Source organism: Rosa rugosa, chromosome 7 (genome assembly GCF_958449725.1).
Source record: "Rosa rugosa chromosome 7, drRosRugo1.1, whole genome shotgun sequence".
Classification (NCBI taxonomy): Eukaryota; Viridiplantae; Streptophyta; class Magnoliopsida; order Rosales; family Rosaceae; genus Rosa; species Rosa rugosa.
In genome coordinates this window covers 1,402,948-1,423,898 of record NC_084826.1, presented here as the reverse complement: position 1 = coordinate 1,423,898, position 20,951 = coordinate 1,402,948, and the positions used below count along the sequence as shown (strand labels likewise).

The window sequence follows — 20,951 nt, the reverse complement described above, 5'->3', positions numbered from 1 at the left end:
GTGTTACTACAATGCACTAAGGCCTCGTTTGGTTACCGGAAATGAAATTGGTTCTTTTCCCATTAGCATGGGAAAGTAAATTTCCCACTAGTTTCCCTACCAATGTTTGGAAACACCGGGAAAGTAATCGCAAAATGTATTTTACTTTCCTTTCCGATATTTGGTTTGTGCATGAATTGGAAAGTAGGTAACATCAATTTTTCAATAATATCCTTATTATCAAATCATAAACAATTCAAGATTCAAAAGTTTCTTGGATAATTTGGTAATAACAACTATTAAAATAATCTTTAGAGTAAGTAATTAATGTGCAATTAATGCGGGAAAGTATGAGGGAAAATGAATCCCATGGGGTGTGAGAGGATCCATTTTTCCCCTTATTTTCCCATCATGCAGGAAAGTTGTTCATTTCCTTGGGTGTGCCAAACATAGGAAAGGATCAACTTTCCTTTCCCAACCTTTCCATTTCACGAACCAAACGAGGCTTAAAAGTATCAACACAATATTTAGTACCAATACATTGCCCTGAAGATATCAATCTCTTCAACTAAAAGTGCATGAATATACTAATATCTCCCTGCTCTAAGAGTCCCAATCACTTACCCTTGAAACTATCAATGCATTGCTCTCAAAAGTACCAATGGTGGCTATGCCTTACCAATACATACCTTATTCCTTCAAAAAGGATCAAATCCCACATCTCAAGCCTTTAAGACTATTTAACCAATTATTCCATTGGAGAAGACTTAACACAATTGACCTTTTCCTTATGGAAAGAGGTTACAAGTCTAAGCAGGTTTCTAGTTGAGGACAAATTAATTAACTTGAGCAGATGAACATACAAGACCAAAAAAAAAAAAAAATCTGAGAGAAGGAATGAAGGTGTTTTCAACACAACAAACACCCTTCATCGATATAATATTATAGTTCGATACTACTGGATATGCTTTTTTTTTTTTTTTTTTGTTCTCTTCAGCCAAAGGTGGTCTGATCCATGGAGGTTTGGGATGGCCGCAGAATCGAAGTGTTTGTTACATTGAAGAAGATCAAACCGACCAGTGAGTTTGGATATTTTTGTTTTGTCAATATCACAAACGAGGAGTAATATTGTCCAATGGTATTTGGGAATAACGAAAAGATAGGATTTCGCTATGAAGCTAGCAAACAAATTAAGTACGTATACATCAATTTTCTTCTTTAGGAAATAACGAAATGTATTTACTTAATTAAGCATCTATCCTAAACTAGCCCTCAATCATATCCACAAAGAGAGAGATCTAAACTATGCCATAGTGGCTTCAATAAGATAACTAACCAATAGAAGAACACAGGGACTGAAAATGAAGAACAAAGTATGTACAAAGCAAATTAAACTCAAAGATAAAGTTGGAGGAGGGTCCTCAGCATATGTTAGTTTATCAATAAACTATCAAGAAACTGAGAAGAGCAAACGAACGAGTAATTAATAACTGATACTTGAAGAAAAAGTATGATGAGATGAGCCAAGAGCCAGACTTGCCGGGTTACATTTCTGTATAGTAAGTACTCGATCGGATCAACCCCTTTCTTTTGGTTGCTTCACATCTCTTGCTGATGAGCTATAGCAGCAGTAGTAAAGCCTCTGACGAAAAAGCTTCACTCTGACCATTCTTTCCGTCGAAAATGAAGACGATGATGATGAGCCTCCGAACACGGTTGGTTTCAACAAAGATCAATCAAGTTGAATTGATCTCTGCTCATCAACTCAATCTTGTCAACAAGAAACTTGTGTAACAGTACTACTTTAAGCATATGACTTTCTTCTTGGTGATAAGTGTGTGGATCATTGAAGGTTATATAGAAGACTATGAGAATGTCTTAGTTCTTGTTATGACACTCCCAAAGGGCAAGCACATATTCGTAATTGAGCATAGTATATAGGTATTACTTAGTAATCAAGGAGCTAATCTTAGATGAACCAAGTTATGTGGGTCCATTGATTGAGAGAAATGAAGAAAATTAAATTTCATATCCTAATCTAAGCCAACATCTACATTATATAAGTGATAATTATATGTTTATGCGTTTGTTAGCTAGGTTAATGACAAATGAATTGCAATCTCTACTTTTCCCCTACTTAATTTAGTTCAATTTTGTATGTGATATAGTATCCATTACTTAACAACAATATATCATAAGGTTAATGACCACTAATGAAGGAGATGATGATTAGAATTTAGTGTTTCACGTACTGTTTTGAATATCCTAAGAATCTACACCACCAATAATAGAGAGATTTGAATAGGTGATGCACAACAACAAAAGTCTAGCCTTTTCTTTTTTCTTTATGTCAATGAGAACATTTAGTGCTCTTTGGTCTTTAATCAAAGTGGTGACATCTGCCTTGCCAGTGAAAAAAAAAAAATGAAGCAAAAGTAGGAGAAAGTATAAAGGCTAACCATTACAGAATCTTTTAGCATTGTTGAAGGGGAGGATGATCCCAACTTCCCAAGTTCCCAACAACCATTTTGACCCTTTAATTGATCTAAAATTTTTGGTACAATATTGGGATTTTATTTTATTTTATTTTATTTTTTTGGGGTGGGATTTCCTGATAAGGGATGATCTTTGAGGTCATTCAAAGGTGAAGAAAAAGAAAAACAGTTGGCCCTTTATTTACATGATAAATCATTTCATATGGAGATCATTGAACTAAAAACAAAATTCATGCTTCCAGTAATATTTGGTTATAATGAAGTGGGTAGCTAGCTAGTCTAGAAAAAGAAACTAAAAAACAAGTGAGATTGGATATATGATTAGGACTTTGTAGAATCGAGTTATCTTTCCGTTATGTCACTGCTATTTCAAAGCAAATGGAGCAGCCAGTAGTGCGCTCTTTGCTAGTTGGTGCTTGTTAGAATACAAGTATTGTGTAGAGATTCCTGATATTATTTCGGGACATACTCTAGTTGCTTATTGTAATCAGGGGTTTAGGCTCAATGTCCCCCCTTGTATTCAACAGTTTCGTTAATCAAGGCTTGAGGGCAGCTGCACCAGCCCTTCTAAAAAAAAAAAAAAAAGTATCCAAATGAGAGATAAAAAGAGTTTGGAGTACCCTGTCTTACCGTTGAAGAGTCGTTTGATGAATGACTGAAAATATTAATGTCAAGTGACAAAAATCCTTCAGAAAAAATGCTTCATAAATGACATGTTGGGTAATTTATATCGTAGAATTTAACAGAGATGATGTCGTGGAAATTGAAAAAACAAAAAAAAAAGATGTATCCAATGTATATAAACTAGAAGAAAATAGCAATCTCGAAATGGACTATTTCAATCAAGCAGAAAACACAAATCGACATGAAAATTGTGGTTTCGAATTTAGGGTTTTACAAGTAAGACAAACTTCTTTGTTTTTCTTTTTGAATTCAGAGTCATCAACTAAAATCCATCTTGAACCCCAAACACAGAAAGCTTATACCCTAAACCCTAAAAAAGAAACTCAAGAGTGGATAATAAACATGGACTATGGAATAGTAATTACACCAAAGATACACAGCCCAATATTACAAGCGTTGGATGTGAATCTGATACACCTGTAGCCCAAAACAAAAGCGTATATCGGGTTTGGGCTAACCCGATTCCACAGCACTATCATAGACCTGACTGCAGAGGATCTCTCTTGTAGTTTGAAACTACTATGACTTTCCAAACCCAACTCCAACTCACACACAACACCTGAAATGAAGACTTCAACCCCAAAATCCAAATCCTCCTCCCAATTCCAAACCCTTTGAATTTCTCGAGAAATTTCTCCCCTCGAATCTAAAATTCGAAGAATTTTCTTAACATGAGACCACTATTTCTGTTGATCGTAGCGCTTTTTCTTTTGATTCGATCAAACGACGCCGTTTTGTCGTCGTCTTCTTCATCGCCGTCGCGGCAGCAGCGTACGACGGAGGCTTACGTCACGCTTCTGTACGGCGATGAGTTCCTGCTGGGCGTCCGAGTGCTCGGCAAATCGATTCGCGACACCGGATCCACCAAGGACATGGTCGTCCTCGTCTCCGACGGCGTCTCCGCCTACGCCATGAAGCTCCTCAAGGTTAGTGTTCTCCACTTGAAATTACTTTTCTGCCCTCGTGGAAACCAATAGTGAATGAATCAGTTCAGGCTTAGGCTTAGTTGAGCTTAAAGAAGCTGCCTTTTCTGGCAGTGTTTACTAGTGTTAGCTGAATTGAAAAGTGATTTTGGAAAAAGGAGAAGCTAAATTTTGCTGCTTTTGTTCGAGAATTGGAGTCTTTGTTTTTTGGCTGAGCTAGAAATGATCACTGGATTGATTGATCAAATGAGAAGTGATTTTGGAGAAAGGATAAATTTTTTGCTGTTTTTTTGTTCGATAATCGGAGATTTTGGCTGAGGTGGAAATGGCCACTGGATTGATCGATTTTTTGATGTGCAGGCTGATGGATGGATAGTGGAGAAGATTAGTCTATTGGCGAATCCTAATCAAGTGAGGCCGACGAGATTCTGGGGTGTCTACACAAAGCTGAAGATTTTCAACATGACTAACTACAAGAAAGGTATGATTTTTGATATCTGAAGTTATGTCGCAGTTTCGTGCTGACTATAGGAATGAAATAGGTCTGTGTTGATTGATTTGGTCTGTGATTTTTGGCAATGAACGGATTCGGATTGGGGTTTTTATTGTCTGGAATGTGATTATGCAGTTGTGTATCTTGATGCGGATACTATTGTGGTGAAAAGTGTTGAGGATCTTTTCAAATGCAGCAAGTTCTGTGCTAACTTGAAGCATTCTGAGAGGTTGAACTCTGGAGTGATGGTGGTGGAACCGTCAGAACGTGTATTTCAGGACATGATGGGGAAAGTGACCACTTTGGAATCTTACACTGGAGGTAAGTCAGATTTCGATGTAATTTTACTCACTTCCCACTGCATGTATGTTCTTTCAGCATGTATTTTCATGTAATTGGTGTTTTTGATCACTTAATGTAGATATAGTTTTATGATCATACTCAATGTGGGGAAATAGTAACTGAGTTAATGATGATTAATCAGTACAAATAGTAAAGTGACTGCTGTAAGGAAGTTAAATGCAATGTCCAACTTGATGTGGGAAAGAAGTGTGAGCTTTCAAGTTGAAGCTTCTTTGTTTTGGCAAAGAATCATAGCTGAACTTAAGAAGGCTAAGGTATATACTGCCGAATGGTGTTGACTAAATAAAGTTGGAAAACTTAATTCATTATTTTGAACAGCTCAATTTGTTTCTGATATTTGTACTTTTGTCTGTCAAAAGGTTCCATGATACTATGTGTTGAATAGTATTAGTTGGGTACTGATTACATACTCGCAAACATGCTTAGATCACCATTTACGTTGCTTCATAATAGGTTTTTTTTATATGTTTCTGAGTTATGCTTATTGATTATTTTCTTTACAGGAGATCAGGGGTTTCTGAATTCCTATTACTCGGATTTTCCCAATGCGCATGTTTTCGAGCCAAACTTAGCACCAGAGGTTCGCAAGTCTAGGCCAGTTCCAGAAATGGAGCGACTTTCGACATTATATAATGCAGATGTTGGTCTCTATATGCTGGCAAACAAGGTACATATACATAGGTGTGATGAAAATGTTTTGTTTATGCTGATTGACTAGTTTTAAATGTTTTCACTACCATCATTGATATTGTTTCCTTCATGACTATGAACTGTAAATTAGCATTGAACTACTGCTTCATTTATTATCGAGGGATAATGTTGATACCATGTATGTTAAGGAGTAAGATTTGCATTGAAGAAGAATACAATAGGTTAAGGTTGTTCTGTTTACTTTTGATTTTTGAAATTGTAGATTTATAGACTAAATAATAATATAAGCTCAACCTTTTAATTAGTGCACATGAAGCTAATTAAGTACCAAAATTGCTGACTTTGTATAAGTGTACTTGTGTTACTTTCCGAGTCATGCTTATGGTTGAATATGGAACTTCAAATTAAAGCTTCAAATATATGTCTCGTATCATGTTTTGATTGAGCAATAAGGTGATGATTCATGTAAATTGGCTAACTGGGAGTATACTGTTCATGTGTAATTTTCATGTGCCTAATCTGCTTATGCATTATACTTGCAGTGGATGGTTAATGAAAGTGAACTCCGTGTCATTCACTATACCCTCGGTCCCCTCAAACCTTGGGATTGGTGGACATCTTGGCTTTTGAAACCCGTTGATGTCTGGCAGGTATCACCTTCAATTCTATTTTCTGAATATAACACGCCTCCTTTCTTTTCAAATCTTTTCTTAGAAATAAAACTTCATTGTTTTTTTTTTTCTTTCTGAAGCGTGGATAGTTGTTATTTTTTCTTTTTATTTTTAAGTTTTGGTCAAAGTATTACTTCTTTATCAGTACATAATTGTACATGTTAGGGGTTACTGGTATGTTGGTAGGAGGGGAAGATGTTGAATTGCTCATGAATTTTCCTCAAACCGATCTTGTAACTTTTGCAATTAAAGAAAATATAGTAGATCACTTATGCCAAATTTCTTTTTTAATATGTTCACTAATATGCAGAATGTTAGGGAAGGGCTTAAGGACTCCCTTCCGGGAACTGGAGGAGGCAGAAATCCAAATGATGCTCTTGTTGTCAAAATTCTTTTCTCAATACCAGTTTTGGCTCTACTCTTTTGTTACTATCGATCTTTTCTTCAGGTTAGCAATTGCGTGATCACTTACATTCAGATATATGAATTCAGATTTTTCATTTGCGGATATTTGGATATCAACCCATATCAATGTTGATGCAGACGCGGGAATACTTTGGCTCCTTATGTCGAAGTTCATTTTATGACCAAATCAAACACGTGTATTACAAAATTAGATCCACTGGGACTCTTAACTACACGAGTGTTTCTACGTCATCCACCATTAAAGCCAGCAATCAGGTTAGGTCCCCGTCTAAGTTTCTTTTTTGGGTCGGCACAGTTTCCTTTCATTTTCACGCTCTTCATATTAAAACTTTAAAGGGAATTTATTTTCTTCTTCACTTGCCCAACTTTTCAATGTCATGTGGTCATTCAAATTGATTTGTGTTAAATAATTCTTTATTGATCTGCAGAGCAAGGTTCCTTGTTACTTGGGCGGAATGTCTATTGTTGCCTGTTTCATGGCTGCTGTGGTGGCCCTTGTGGTTGCTCTTGCAGTTGTACCTCGACAAGTTATGCCATGGACTGGTTTACTATTGATGTATGAGTGGACATTTACAATCTTCTTCTTATTGTTTGGAGGATATCTCCATCTAGTTTATCAATGGGGGAAGACAACAGCAGTGCAATCAACACTTTCCTCTGGTCCTGAATCAGTTGATGATGATTCTGGAAAAGGTTAGTTGACCTGGATAATCTAATGTCAACATCCATGGCTGGATTCAGCAAATTTGTTCCTTATTTGTACAATATTTATTTTCTAATTAGTTTGTGATCATTGGACATGTTATAGGTCATCAACGGCAAGTATCATTGTGTGACAGTGCTTCATTGTATTATGGGCTAGGAATGGCTTTTCTGGCTGTTGCTGCTCCATCTTTGCCATGTCTTTTTGGTATCACTGCTCTATTTTTAAGGTAATTTGCTCGACCAATCCTACTGATGTCAGTGCTAAGAATACTGTTGGTTTACCCTAAGGAAAATTTGAGTTGCAGTTGCAATATTGATCCTATTGAAGTGATTTTAAGCATGATGTCAATGGGATTGATACATTAAATTCATGTGACTTAATAGCGTAACCTTATCACTCATGGTACCAGCTCTTAAAGTTGTATCTGTCATTATAGTCTTTAACAGTCTTCACTCATGAGCCAAGTTTGTACTCATGTTCCATCCTCTGATGTAAAGACCTGAAGTGCATTATCCGGTTGCTTGTTTTGTGGGCTCATATACATTTTAAGGAGCAAGAACTGACAGATTTATATAATCTTTGACAGGTTAGGTTTAATGGTTGTGGGAGGCCTAATCTTGGCATCTTTCATGACATATGCGTCGGAGCACCTTGCAACTAGATCATTCTTGAGAGGCCTTGAAGACCGAGATGCTACGAGAAGTAGGAGCTTTTGTTAGATATAGTTCACTGGTGACAAAACTGAGCATGTAAAATTACTGACCAAAAGACTATGTCCTGTAAGCAGTGTTTGATGCTTCTGTTGTAATCCGTTTCACATGGAACGCCTAGATGAATATGTAAATTATTGCCAGAAAATCTGTTGATAAGTGCTTTTTCTCCAGGAAATTTTGTTGTAACATTGTTACGGAGACTATTAATGATACTGTTAACATTCTTCCGCATAATCTCAATCTTTCATATATCAAACCTGACCTTTAGGTTTCGTTAAGCTAGATTTCTAACAATGGGTCAGATCACAATCTAGTCATCCACAGGTGATTAAGAAGAAAGCTTTGAGGCAGCCACTATTGAAATTTGATTTGATTAATTTTGTTAAACTTGGCATTAGACAGAAATTTACCCTCAGAAGACAGCTTAAGATGAAACATTCAAAGAGGTGAATTCTGGATATACTCTCAGTTCAAAGTCCGGGTTAGGGTCTATGATTCAGCTTATTGGATCTTGTGAGAAGAACTAGGGTTTAGGGAGGAACAGTTCTTAATCACGCTTGTTGCCCCCAAGCTTGAATATCATTTCTTTAATGTTCATGAGACCACTAATTCCATAAAATGTTTTTTAGTTTCTTAAATTGTGTATAAATTTAAAAGTATAAAGAAACAAATAAAAAAATAAAGAATCTTAACTGACATATGTAAAGGTCATGGGTTAAAATTAATATTGTAAAAGTCATGAGTTCGATTCTCACTGACATATGTAAACAGGGTGGAGTGGGCTACGAGTTAAAAAAAAAAATATATATATATATATATATATATATATATATATATAATAATAATAATAATAATAAAATTAAAAAAAAGTAAAGAATAATCACTGGCGTGAGGATTCTTTGTGATGTCAAGAGCTTAGACTAGGTATATTATGTGCCTAAATAATGGTTGAATTTATCAAAGCGAGGCTGGCTAAGCAAGTAAAATCAAAAGAGGCAGGCAAACACAATCAATCCAAGCATCAGCCATTGGGGTGCCAAAATATAAGCGAGCGACCCTATGAAGGTCCAACCATGCGGTGTACCCTTAAAAGATGTCCAAACGACCAAACTATATGGCAACCAACCTCGAAACTTTTTCCACATAATATGTTTTTGTCCAAGACCTCGATTTTTCACAAAAATCTGTGGGCTATATAACACATTTTTTGGGCAAAAATTGTATGTTCTTATTTTGACACCAAAATTTTTCCACCCTCAAATTGTGATTTTTAAAGAGTTTTCAATCTGAAATTATCCATGAAATTTTCAAGCTAATTGCTTCATTCTTAATGTATATAGCCAAAATAATGCTAAAAACAAGTCTAAACAAAAATAAAAAAACACTTCCTAAAAATAAAAATAAAAAATCTGTTTGAGATTTTGGTGTTATGCACTTATGCACCTTCATAAATTAATATAAACTAGAAGCTTATGTCACGGCGGGACATTTTCATAAATTTGGGCTTGCAGCGACGAATCTATTGCAGCGACGAATCTATTGAGGACATTTAATTTTCTGCCCTTCTATTGGAAACGGAAAAGAGTATTCACTTCTTCTATAAGAGCAACCTCCAATGCATCCATTTCCAACATCAAAGAAGAAGATTGGAAACTTGCCTCAATACAAGCTTGCGGCCCCAATATTGCAGCAAATAATTCAGTGGCCTTGGGAGTGAACCGACCTTGCATTCCTTTAGAAACTGGCAGCATCATCTCACCTCTATCATTCCTTAACACTGCCCCCAAACCACGTAAACCAACCTTTAAATCAACCGCACCATCAACATTAAGTTTCAAGTAAGGAAAGAGAGGTTTAACCCAATGTTCAATAGTAGCAGCAGTAGATGCAGATGAACCAAGAGGGGGAGGTAGAATTGCAGCGACGAATTCTTGCACCTAATGTTGAACTTGGAAGTGGATTAACTGAGGGCTAATAAATTTACATTGAAAGTACTCTTCATTATGGTTTTGCCATAATCGTCGACATATAATCACAATAAAAGACAACTCAGACACTGAAGAGAGAGATGTAGCATAAATGAATAACCATAAAAAGGTTCCATTCTTCCAACTCCCAATAGCATTACGAAATGGAGAGAGATACCAAACCTACTTGACTTTCTTACAAGACCAAAGAGCATGGAGAGTGGTTTCAAGAGTGGTTTCTAGAGCCATGTCACAGCGTGCACAGATGGGGAAGAAAGCAAATGTCTCCTGTGAATGTTAACAGCAGTTGGTAATATATCCAAGTCCTTGAGAGCCGTAAAAATAACTTAATTTGTTTTTCGTCTATGCATAAGCATTTTGCTAATGCTCAGTGCTTCATAAGAGCATGCACGTGCATAATACTATGCTCATTGCTTAATTGTTTATGAAATTGATCAATATAGAAAAAGAAAAAAGAAAAAAAAATTACTCTTGAAGGAAGCCACATGTTATGGAATACACAATCTTTTTTGAACTAATCCAACTTGCTGAATTTTCTATCCTTCCTATAAAGTTGTACGTACGGACACTCCAACTCCACAACAAAGTGCTTATTCACCAATATGCAATTCTATAATGATATCATTCTGGATCCGTCTTCTCTAATTTGCTTATGAGATTCTGGATCTTATAATTCATCAGCGCGCTTATATGTATGAACTGTCATGGATCAGCTAATCATCAACCACATTGTATATATAGTATATATTTTCTGAGGGTTGTCAGTGAGTCTTTGATGAGTCATGGACCAATAGAAAATCCAATCTGGATTGTCCTTTTATACTTCATCTTTCTCTTTTTTTTTTTCTTTATACACGTGTTGCATGTCATTTTGCACTATGGGACACACATGGTGACTAACTCAAAGTTCAACTAAAGGATAAACTATAAAGAAAAGGAAGTATGGTGATAGTTGGGTGAGACTTTTAGTGATCCATCATCGATCCTTATCCTGAATTTGTAGCAGATAACTATAGCTAGTACTATATTAACGTAAAAATGTGCAGAGAAAGCTCTAGTTATGGTCCCTAATGTTCTTGCTTTAACAATTTGAGCAATTTGGTCAAACAGATTCCTTCTTCCCAAGGAACCCATGAGTATCTTTCTTTCACTCTAAGAAACACATATATGTTTCTTGATATACAAACATCTTACTCGATCTAGACAGTGTTAGAGTATAATTAGCTTTGTAAAATTGTAATACGTATCACATACGTTCGGTTTTGCATACTCTATTTCATAATAGGACTTCCTTCTTGGGTCTGTATTTTGTTCTTCGAGAAGCATCAATTTCATCCGCAAAGTAACAAAAAAATACAACATACTTGGAGGGTGTAAAATGTGAGTAGTTCGGATTAATGAGCACATTGTCTGCAGATATTACCATTAAAATCGAGGAGTTTAATACATTGTCCACGATGTTAATTATCTTAGTTTCTTTTCCCAGCTATCTGGAGCTATCGATCCCCTAGCATGGTCCTTATATCAGCAGCCCCACAACTTCACTTTCTATTATGAACCAGCTCCATCCATCTTCAATTAATCTTCTTTATGCTGTTGTTAAACATGTCCCGGGGAACCACGGCAGGGAATCAGGGATGGGGGCCGGGCCTATCACTCACACCCAGACACGTGTGATTGATCAACTGCAGTAATGCTCACATATATGATAATCTCTGATTTTGCCTCATCATTACTACTCAACAAAACATTAATAAATGTGAAATTTGAGACCCTCTATAATTTCATTCATTGATTCAATTCCCCGCATTCTTAAGCACTGTGGAGGATCATTTATTTGCTGTGATTAACCTGAGCTTAAGAGCTTTATACATACATAAACATACCTAACGAGAAGTAGTTGGTCTTTGAAATTAGATAGAGTCTCAGACACGTACGGGAGAAGGCTTCAATTTCTATCCAACCACGTACCAAGATTCCATATATCCTTCAGCTCATCTAGTACTGATCGTTGTACGGAGAAACTAACTTATTTGGGACATAAGAATCAAAATTTCTGTTCAGAAATAAGTACGTACAGTAAAAGCATACATAATTGATGAACAGAGAGTTCTGAGGTGTCGACGATTCATTGATCCAACAACAAACAAAACAAAAAGAATAATGAAAACCCAGAAAATTAAACCCAGTTGTGGTGTACAAAGATATGAAGTTCTCTTACGTACAGTGTTCATGGAACATACAAGAAACTAAAAGGCATGAACACCAAAGAAACCCTAAAACAAAACTACATAAACAAATTTTATTTCATAATATTTCCTCCATTGATTTCGTGGCAAAGAAACCGAAATCAGTAGAGACTATGGAGGAAAAGGTCATTGCAAAACGAAAAAGGGAAAGGGGGATAATATATGATCGAATATATATGATCATATATATTCGATCGAAAAGCCAAGAATCAGACTTGCCTGAGGTTACATTTCTCTCCTCAAGTACGTACTGCATCACCCTCTTTATTTACTTGTGAAAATCAGGCCATACCTGAAAGTTCTCGAACCTCGAATGTGCTCTCCGCATTCTTGATCTCAGCTCTTGAACCACCGGTGGAACTCAACTCAGTGACAAGAGAAGGAGGAGGAAAAAGAAGAGGAAGAAGAATAAGAAAGAGAAGGCAGGAGGGATGGAAATTGGGGGTGGTTGGTTATACTTATAATGAATGGGGAAGCATAGAGATTAGATTCTAAGTTCTTGATGTGAGAGACGGATCAAACAAAGATGAAAAGGAAATTTTAATTAAAATAAGCCACGTACGTACGTATTTCCCATTGAGGAGGTCCTACTTCACGTGTCTGGTTGTGTTGCACCTGATAAAAAGAAATAATCCATTGAATTAAAGAAAGGAAGTAAGGGCAGCCCTCTTATAATTGAAGTGGGAAACTGAGCTGAGCTATCTAATTTGGATTCACTTAGCTAAAGAAACAATAAAACAAAATTAATATTCGTTCATAGTTGGCCAAAGCTCTCCCATTGGAGAAGCTAAGCTGGCTTCTAATCAATTAAGTCAATCACTAGGTCGTTTTGTACCCTTGTTTATTAACACAAGATAGCTCTTGGGGATTGCATAATTGACATCATAAGTTCATATGAAAATGGCCACTTTGATGTAGTTGCCTATATAATATTTTTTTTTAAAGAGATTGTAGTGTAGTTGACCTAGTTACCTGTGTCAAATGGTTTCCTCACTGCTTTTTATGTTAATTAATTGGTTTAAAATGTAAATTGTTGTATGTTATGAGTTATATACAATTAGGTACTCTCTTTTTTTTTCCTCGAATTTTTTCCCATTTTAAAACTACACGCATCGATCTAGTGTGCCATTAGCTTTTAGTGACCCTTTTTCCATGAATTAATCTAGGATTTGAATTGGCATTTGTACACAAATCAAGTGATTATAGACGTTCAAAAGGTCATAAACTTGTAGTGAAAGAGCTTGGAGCTTGGGCTCAAACTGAACATAATTAGTTTCAACCTCCATCTAAAACAATGTAGTTAATTAGCATTTTCTCAGATTTGACTTCGCATGAGGCGATCGGCCATGATCAAGATTCACTTAACAATAATTAATAAGTAAAGCAAGCAAATTTGTAGCACGAAAATGGTGCTTTGCATATGTAATGAGTCACGACTCGTAAGTGGGGAAGGTCTGTTGGAAACGTGGGTTGATAGATCGGACTTGTAATTAACTACCATAGTCCAGGGAAAGTTCTGTTGTATAGTCGAGATTGATTACATAGATTTAGTTTAAATACAAATGAAGTGGGAGTTCCTTTTAGTTATTTAGGTTAGATCAACTATTGCTTATCAAATCAACCACAAGCAAGCACTAAAGGCATATGCAAGTGTGTTCATAATGTACCAGAAAATAAATCTTATGGATATCTTTTTTTTTGGGGATTAAACATTCTTTTGTGCCAGAACTTAGAACAACACTATGCTCATGAATTAAAATTATAAATAACCGTTGAATTTCATTTAAAATGAGGGCACCCAATATAATTACATCTTACCAACCCTTCAATTATTCAAAGTGAGAGTATGAGAAGAAACTATATCAGCATTCTTCTTAACCACTAATTTCAGTCGAAGTCGAGGGCATGAAGGGTGGTTAATCAATTAAACAAACTAAACCAACTCAAGTTAATTTCATCAAGTTCACCTTATCCGACTTTTCAAAAGCGAGTGATTTTTACTTTCAGGTCTATGAAAATTAAAGCATAAAAGTATGACAATCCAGTGCATTGGCACCATGATAGGAACATGATGAACGCCAATGAATCTGTAAGTGTGGTTCTAAACTCTATTGAACGGAGTTTTTGTTGATAGGAACCAATCAGATATCGAAACATATCCGATCTCACTGTATAAAAGTGCAGCAGATCCCACACAAAGTGCTTTCTTCTTCCTGTGCTTATAATGACTTTAAGAAACCTTCAGTACGAAGCACATCATCGATAGTGATGAAGATGGGATACCAAGAACTGTGGGAAACTTTTTTATCGTACAAGTAGTAGACAACAAATGTCCCCACAATATCATAGTTTCCACCAAACAAGATTTCCTAGCAGTCTCTGTTCATTTTATGAAAGGTAATTCAAACGTTCAAATTGCCAATATCTGTAATATCACTAAGCGAACAGTAAGTTGGTAATTTTCTTGATACTTATCAAAGTTACTAAGAGTGAATGCTTGGAGGCAGGCAATTTTGATTTTTTTTTTTTTTTTTTTGCTTTATTACACAATGACAATTGTTGTTGAATCGAATCGAACTCAAAATTGTTACGTGTAAAAGAGGGTATACTTTTGTCACTATATTAATAGATAGTTAATTATCTACACGATTTTTGATCGGATCACAAAATTCCTATTTAGAAATGGGGGGCAAATGAAGAAAGCTTGTCCTAACGCATGCACATAGTAGTGGTCAACTTGTCTACTTAAAATCCCCAAGTTTATAAGTTTCTTTTTCTCTTTGCTAGTTTTAGTGCTTCTACGTTATGCACTAAACAATACTTAAATTGAACTAATTTAGATTCTTGCTTTTGTATATTTGGTCTTTCAATTGCTTTGACATTGATGTTGCATTTTTTCTTAACCCATAACTTGTTGTGCTAAACTCAATCAGGAACCATATGGCCGACAAAGGATTCCATATCATATAGTGCACATCATGATATTGTCACTTTCAGTTTAGCCTTTTTTGGCCAACTGTAATGGATATTGTGAAGTTGACTCAAAAGATATAGTCTTCCCTCTAAAATGGAAGCGTGCATTGTAATAGTGGACAATGAGAAACATGGACAAAACCAAAAAATGTATGAATTTAAGAAGGAAAAGAAAAAGGTGCTGAGGCATATATAGAACATAGTAGATTTAAGGAAATTAGTGGCGTTTTATTTAAAAACAAAGGACTAATGCGGCTTAGAAAGTTTATGAGGTATCCTGGATAAGACTAATACAGGTCACAAAGACAAACAACTTGGTGGAGAAAACTGCAAATCCAAACAGAACATAAACTTTGAATCTGCATTTATAATAGGGGGTATTAGTATCACCAAAAATACACTATCCGAAACTGCCATTCATCTCAAATAATCGAATAGCAATCAACTATCATAATACAGATACAGATCTTGAAATGTTTATATGGACAAATGGATATAACAATCTCTGCCTTGAATCGTTGCTGCCTCTAGCTCTTGATACCTGAAAAGTAAAAGAGGATATCAAGAAGCAGTTGTATAAGAATAACCAGAAATTGAGTGCCAAGGAAAAAGATGAAAGAAGCAAGGGAAATGGCAAATACCTGTTTACAGCATCCTAATAGGCCAACATCACATTTCCGATTGAGAAAACCCTGTTTATGAAAAAAGGAAAGGAAGAAGAAAAAGAGCAAGACAGCTGCAAATCTGTGGCCCTTATAAAATCAGCCACCAACTTCATCTTTGTTTTTTTTTTTTTATACGATACCAAACTTTATCTTTTCGTTCCACTGTATATGAATGATTCCTTTGTTCAAGCAGAAGTTTGCGTGCATTAAAACAAGAAAAGAGATTAATACCCCAAAATGAAGGCATGTATTTCAGCCCAACTAGATGCTGTATAAAGAATGCCAGTTAACCCTTTCCAATTAGAAGACCTTCCTTCAACGCATTCTTTTTGTTTCTTAACTAAACCAGGAAACAGTGGAACAAAAGAAACACCGAATTGAGTCCCCACTCTCCTCAGGCTTGAGCTTGACCCTATGACAATTCCTATATCTGCCTCCAGGAGGCATAGTAAGTCACCCACCGAGTCTCCAATGTAAATAGTCAAGTTCTTCCTGTCACTTTGACAACTTTTTATAATATCTCTGAAAGCTTGAACCTTGTCAATAGGAGACTCCACCTTCTTAACAATTTTACCAGTGGAAATAGATTCTTCAAATGTGAACTCATTTGCATGAACATTTGGTTCATGTAAACCCCCTGCACCAAAAATAATATGTATACATAATGCTGACATTTGTACAAGTGGAAAGAGAAAAAGACGTAAGACGCTCAACATAAGGAACTTCAAGCCTAACACAAGAATGACAATAAAATAACACAGCGTTTGTATTACATAAACATATAAAATGAGATCAATGGACAGGTTCTAAGAATGTGGAGAAGAGATGTGCACCTGATGAAAAAGCTGACCTAATAAGATCACCACACCAACAATATGAAAGAACATGAACATTTGCGTTCAAGTTATCACTTTTGATAATTTTCTTGAAGAAATCAATACAACCATCTTGAAGAATGAGACGTTCACCAGCTCTTTTTATATCTTCAATATTAAGACCCTTCAGAACCCCTGACTCTATCACTCTATTGTTTGCCTTTTTCTCGAACTCTGAAAGTTGCTCGAGTGCTTTATGCAGATTGTTATAGACAAACTCCGCTACAAACCAATAAAAAGGGAAAACTATCAGACTTCAGCAAGTACCCTCATAAAATAGATTCTACAACAATTTCACACTTCAAAACATAATGTTGAAATTGCATACGTATTAAACAAGTATTTGATAGTACCTCTTTTAGTAGGAATAATGCTTTCTATGCATTGCTCGTACTCTTCTGTGTACTGCTTGGAAAGAAGGCACCATGTATTTCTGAGATCAGCCGATGACATCCGCGTAATCTGATCTTCAGATTGATTTTGATCTGGTTTTGGGGCAGTTACTATTGCAATTTCAGCCAAAATGGCAGAGGAATCAACAACAGTACAAGTCAAATCAAAATCTGAAAATATCATGAGGTGATCTTTTGCAGAGTCATGATCTTTGATAAGAGGAACTACAGTTGGTTGAAGAAGTGACTGGGCTGAAAAGAACTCTATCTCAAGTTTCATGGCTTGATGATAAAGCTTTTCAATGATGTCAAGCTCCTCGCCAGTCAAAGAGACACTTAGCTTATCCAGCAACTCTTCAGTTTGCACAGCTGATGCCTAAGTTCAAAGAAAATAATCAAAATATTAACTAAGTTGTCGAAGTAAAGAAGACTACTTATGTGAAAAGAAGGTGAAAACAAATTATATTTAAATATGAGAGGACAAACCTGAAAACTTTCGGAAGAATAATTGTCGATCCACTTCTTGTATGGATGAGTGCCGTCTTTGGGATCTAGAAGTGCCTTGAACTCCTTACCTATAAAGGCATACAATCTCATGCAAGGAGTCATGGCACCAAGGGTGTAAGCAGCAACTTTGGTTCTTTCAAATGGAGTCGCAAGTTTACCAGGGCCTTTTACTCCTTCAACTTTACCAGAGGCTGTTGCCAATAAGAATTCTGTGTACTTTACTGCTGCAGAGCTGATAGAGATGTCCTTAGCATCTAAACCCCATTCCTGCATTTACCCTTATACTTAGACAATGCGAAATGTAACTTAACAACGTAACCGATAGTGATATATTCTATTTGCAAATAAAGAATCCATTTAACTACTACACATACATATTTGAAGTATTACAAGTCAGTTGTAGTTTACACGTCTACTCAGAACCCTTCATCTTACCTGCACGAATGAATTATGCATTTTCAGTTCCTGAAGAACAGCACTCCTTAACTCAGAAATTCCTAGCTTTGCATCATCGTCATCTGCGCACTCTTCCGCCAACTCATACCTAAAAATGCAGACATTAATAGAGCTTGAAAATATAAATCACCTAAACTCACACCTAATATCGACCTAATACAAACTGCCGTAATTCTGAATAAACTAAATCATAACCTATTCCTATTGTACACATTATTAGATTTATGGGAAACAATAAAAAAGCTTACCTCATTTAATGCACATAAATATATCCAAAATACTTTAACTCCATTTGGTTGCTGAGAAAACTGAAAAACACAAAAAAATAGCTATATGATTTTAGTTACTCCTGTTTCCAAAGAACCATAAAGTCAACCAAATAAGTCAATCAGTTCAATTATACCAAACCAAACTACAATATGATCCTTCATTTTAGCCAAAGATTTTTTTTTTCTCTTCTTTTCAAACCTTTTCTCAGCAACCAAATAAAGCTTTAAATTCAAAATCCTAGCATATCTTCTGGTACACTAAAAAAGAAAAATTCTATAGAAATTGTAGCATGGTAGCAGAAGACATTGAAAACCTAATACAAATTCAGAAGCAAAGCAAGGAGAGGCGGTGACTGATGACAGAGTAAAAGCGTCAAACTACTTAACAACTGTCTACGACACATGTTTTTACTTCTTTATCATTTCCTACGAATTCCTCAGCAACCTTGCTCGGCCTTAACTAAGCATATGATAAAAAACAAAGAAAAGCCATAACTGAAATCCCTACACTGAAAAAAACAAGAACTCTGCCTAACCAAGTAGATGGTAGATACAAAATTTTCATCAACCTCTACAGCCTGACCTTAGTTTTTGCTTCATACAGATTAAAACTCCTCATTCCCAATCTAACAATACACTGTCTCTTCTTGCCTAAACCCCAACCCAATGAGGCTCCTAAAGCTAGTATCTAACTTCTAAAAAAGCTTAATAAACACAACCAATCTTTCCAAATTCAACAAAATCAAGAATATTCTCCACTTTTAGAATTGAATTAGATTCAGATTTCAATCACAATCGAAACCCTAAGTTTCAATCTTGAAGAAGAAGAAGAAGAAGAAGAGGGACTCACGCGTGGGCAAAGGCCTTGAGAAAGTGAGCATCTTGGGCGATGTAGCTGCGGAAAGACTCAATCTTGAGGTCGCCGGAGGCCAAGCAGAGCGAGAAGGGATGGAACAGAGCGAAAATCGATTCGCGGCGGAACTTGATCCAGAAGCGGCGGGCGAGGCCGGCCTCGTTGTCGGCGGCGGCGGAGGGGATGGCGGACTTGGGAGGGGGTATGGCCATTGAGGAGAGGGAGAGGGAGAGGGATCGGAGGGAGGTGAAGAGGGTTTGGGGGGTTTTGATTGGGTTTGGAGGGAAGAGTGAGCGCATCAATCGCATCAATGGAGGAGAAAACTAGAGAGAGAGAAGAAGAAGAAGAAAGAGTCGGGTTTGGTAAGAGTGTGAAAAGAGAGGGAAGTTTTTATCTGCTTTTTATTACCTGGAGGTGGTGGAGGGTGTGAAAGTGGCAACGTGCGCTACCATTTTGAGTCGGGATTTGATTTGGATAAAATTCTTTTTAGATGTGTGGTTTTCACAGGGAAATGATATCGAACGCTGGACCTGTTTGAGTATCCGGTTCACATTCACCCAACTTACGTGTCTAGCCAGGTTTCCGCTAGACTAAACTCCTTGGGTGGGTGTGGGTGTGGGTGTGTGTGTTTTTCACTCTATTTTCTTCTGACACTTTTTTCTTTTCTTTTCTTTTCTAATTATGGGGAAAATGATGATGTATTTTGTAAGATGTTATGTATGCTCTAGTAATTCTTTTTAATTATATGGTGAGGTGAGATGGACTGACAGATGACGGGTGGATCTTGATAAAGTGGCTTGAAGGTATTTTTTGGATTCATAAATATATATGATCAAGTTGAGTTGAGTTAAACTCAAGTTTGAGCTTGTTTTATAATTTTTTTTTTTATGCAAAAAGACTATGATTATAAGTAGAAGGCTCTAGGGCATCTAGAGTTTACAACATCAAAGTGGAGTGCATCTAAAACACTCCTTGGTAACAAAAAGGTCCATTGCAGACCATCAACATAACTATGACCGAGCTTGTTCTATAATTGAGTCAAGAAGCTCGAGCTTAGAAAAAAATTAATTAGGCCGAGCTAAGTTTGAGTTTGAAAAAAAATTAGGTTTGAGTCTGAAAAATAGTTCAAACTTACACTGAGTTCAAAGTCGGTAATTAAAAGGGAAACCATATGAGTCAAGCTTTATTATCCTAGTATTATCTCGATTTGACTCATTTGCACTTTGAAGACCCACCAAATTACGTGGAAGCGACGCATAAAGATTTATGTCTTAATTCAATTCACTTTAATCTTCCTATTTCAAGATAATTTCATGCATTAACGTCCACATATTGACATAGTATGTGTATCTTTTGATTTATGCAGACATGATATATACTTTATTTGGCTAGGTAACCGTCATGTTTATCAAAGATTAATTCACCTACAAGCTAGTGTACAGGCAAAACTGCATAATGCGCAGCTATGATAATCATGCTGCTAGAGACTACTCATATATCGAGTTTGATAGGTCGGTTTGAACATATACTCATTTTCAAGTATTGCGATCGATAGGCGGGACCAAACACTAAGATCCACTAGGAAATAGTGATTCCCCTAATACTATGAACCATGATCAT

General features: G+C 36.2%; 2 protein-coding genes across 3 annotated transcripts; one reads left to right on the top strand and one right to left on the bottom strand.

The window, feature by feature from the left end:
* The first annotated feature begins 3,699 nt into the window (after window positions 1-3,699).
* On the top strand, window positions 3,700-8,338 carry LOC133721972 (inositol phosphorylceramide glucuronosyltransferase 1). Its single transcript, XM_062148752.1, has 10 exons — window positions 3,700-4,084; window positions 4,442-4,562; window positions 4,710-4,895; window positions 5,441-5,604; window positions 6,131-6,238; window positions 6,570-6,707; window positions 6,803-6,940; window positions 7,114-7,378; window positions 7,494-7,617; window positions 7,978-8,338. Exons 1-10 carry the CDS (start codon window positions 3,830-3,832, stop codon window positions 8,108-8,110), a joined length of 1,632 nt encoding a protein of 543 aa, XP_062004736.1. The 5' UTR covers window positions 3,700-3,829; the 3' UTR covers window positions 8,111-8,338.
* A 7,310-nt stretch (window positions 8,339-15,648) lies between these two features.
* Window positions 15,649-19,736, bottom strand: LOC133721556 (bifunctional TH2 protein, mitochondrial-like). Of its 2 annotated transcripts, XM_062148205.1 has the most exons (8): window positions 19,329-19,469; window positions 18,458-18,517; window positions 18,189-18,297; window positions 17,733-18,020; window positions 17,208-17,622; window positions 16,813-17,076; window positions 15,956-16,616; window positions 15,649-15,855 (listed from the first exon to the last, which is right to left on the bottom strand). In XM_062148205.1, the coding sequence occupies exons 2-7, from the start codon at window positions 18,460-18,462 to the stop codon at window positions 16,204-16,206; spliced, it is 1,494 nt and encodes a 497-aa protein (XP_062004189.1). In that variant the 5' UTR covers window positions 18,463-18,517; window positions 19,329-19,469; the 3' UTR covers window positions 15,649-15,855; window positions 15,956-16,203. The 2 variants fall into 2 exon arrangements, with proteins under 2 accessions (XP_062004189.1, XP_062004188.1); XM_062148204.1 differs by lacking the exon at window positions 18,458-18,517 and having other exon boundaries at window positions 19,329-19,736.
* Between the last annotated feature and the right edge of the window lie 1,215 nt (window positions 19,737-20,951).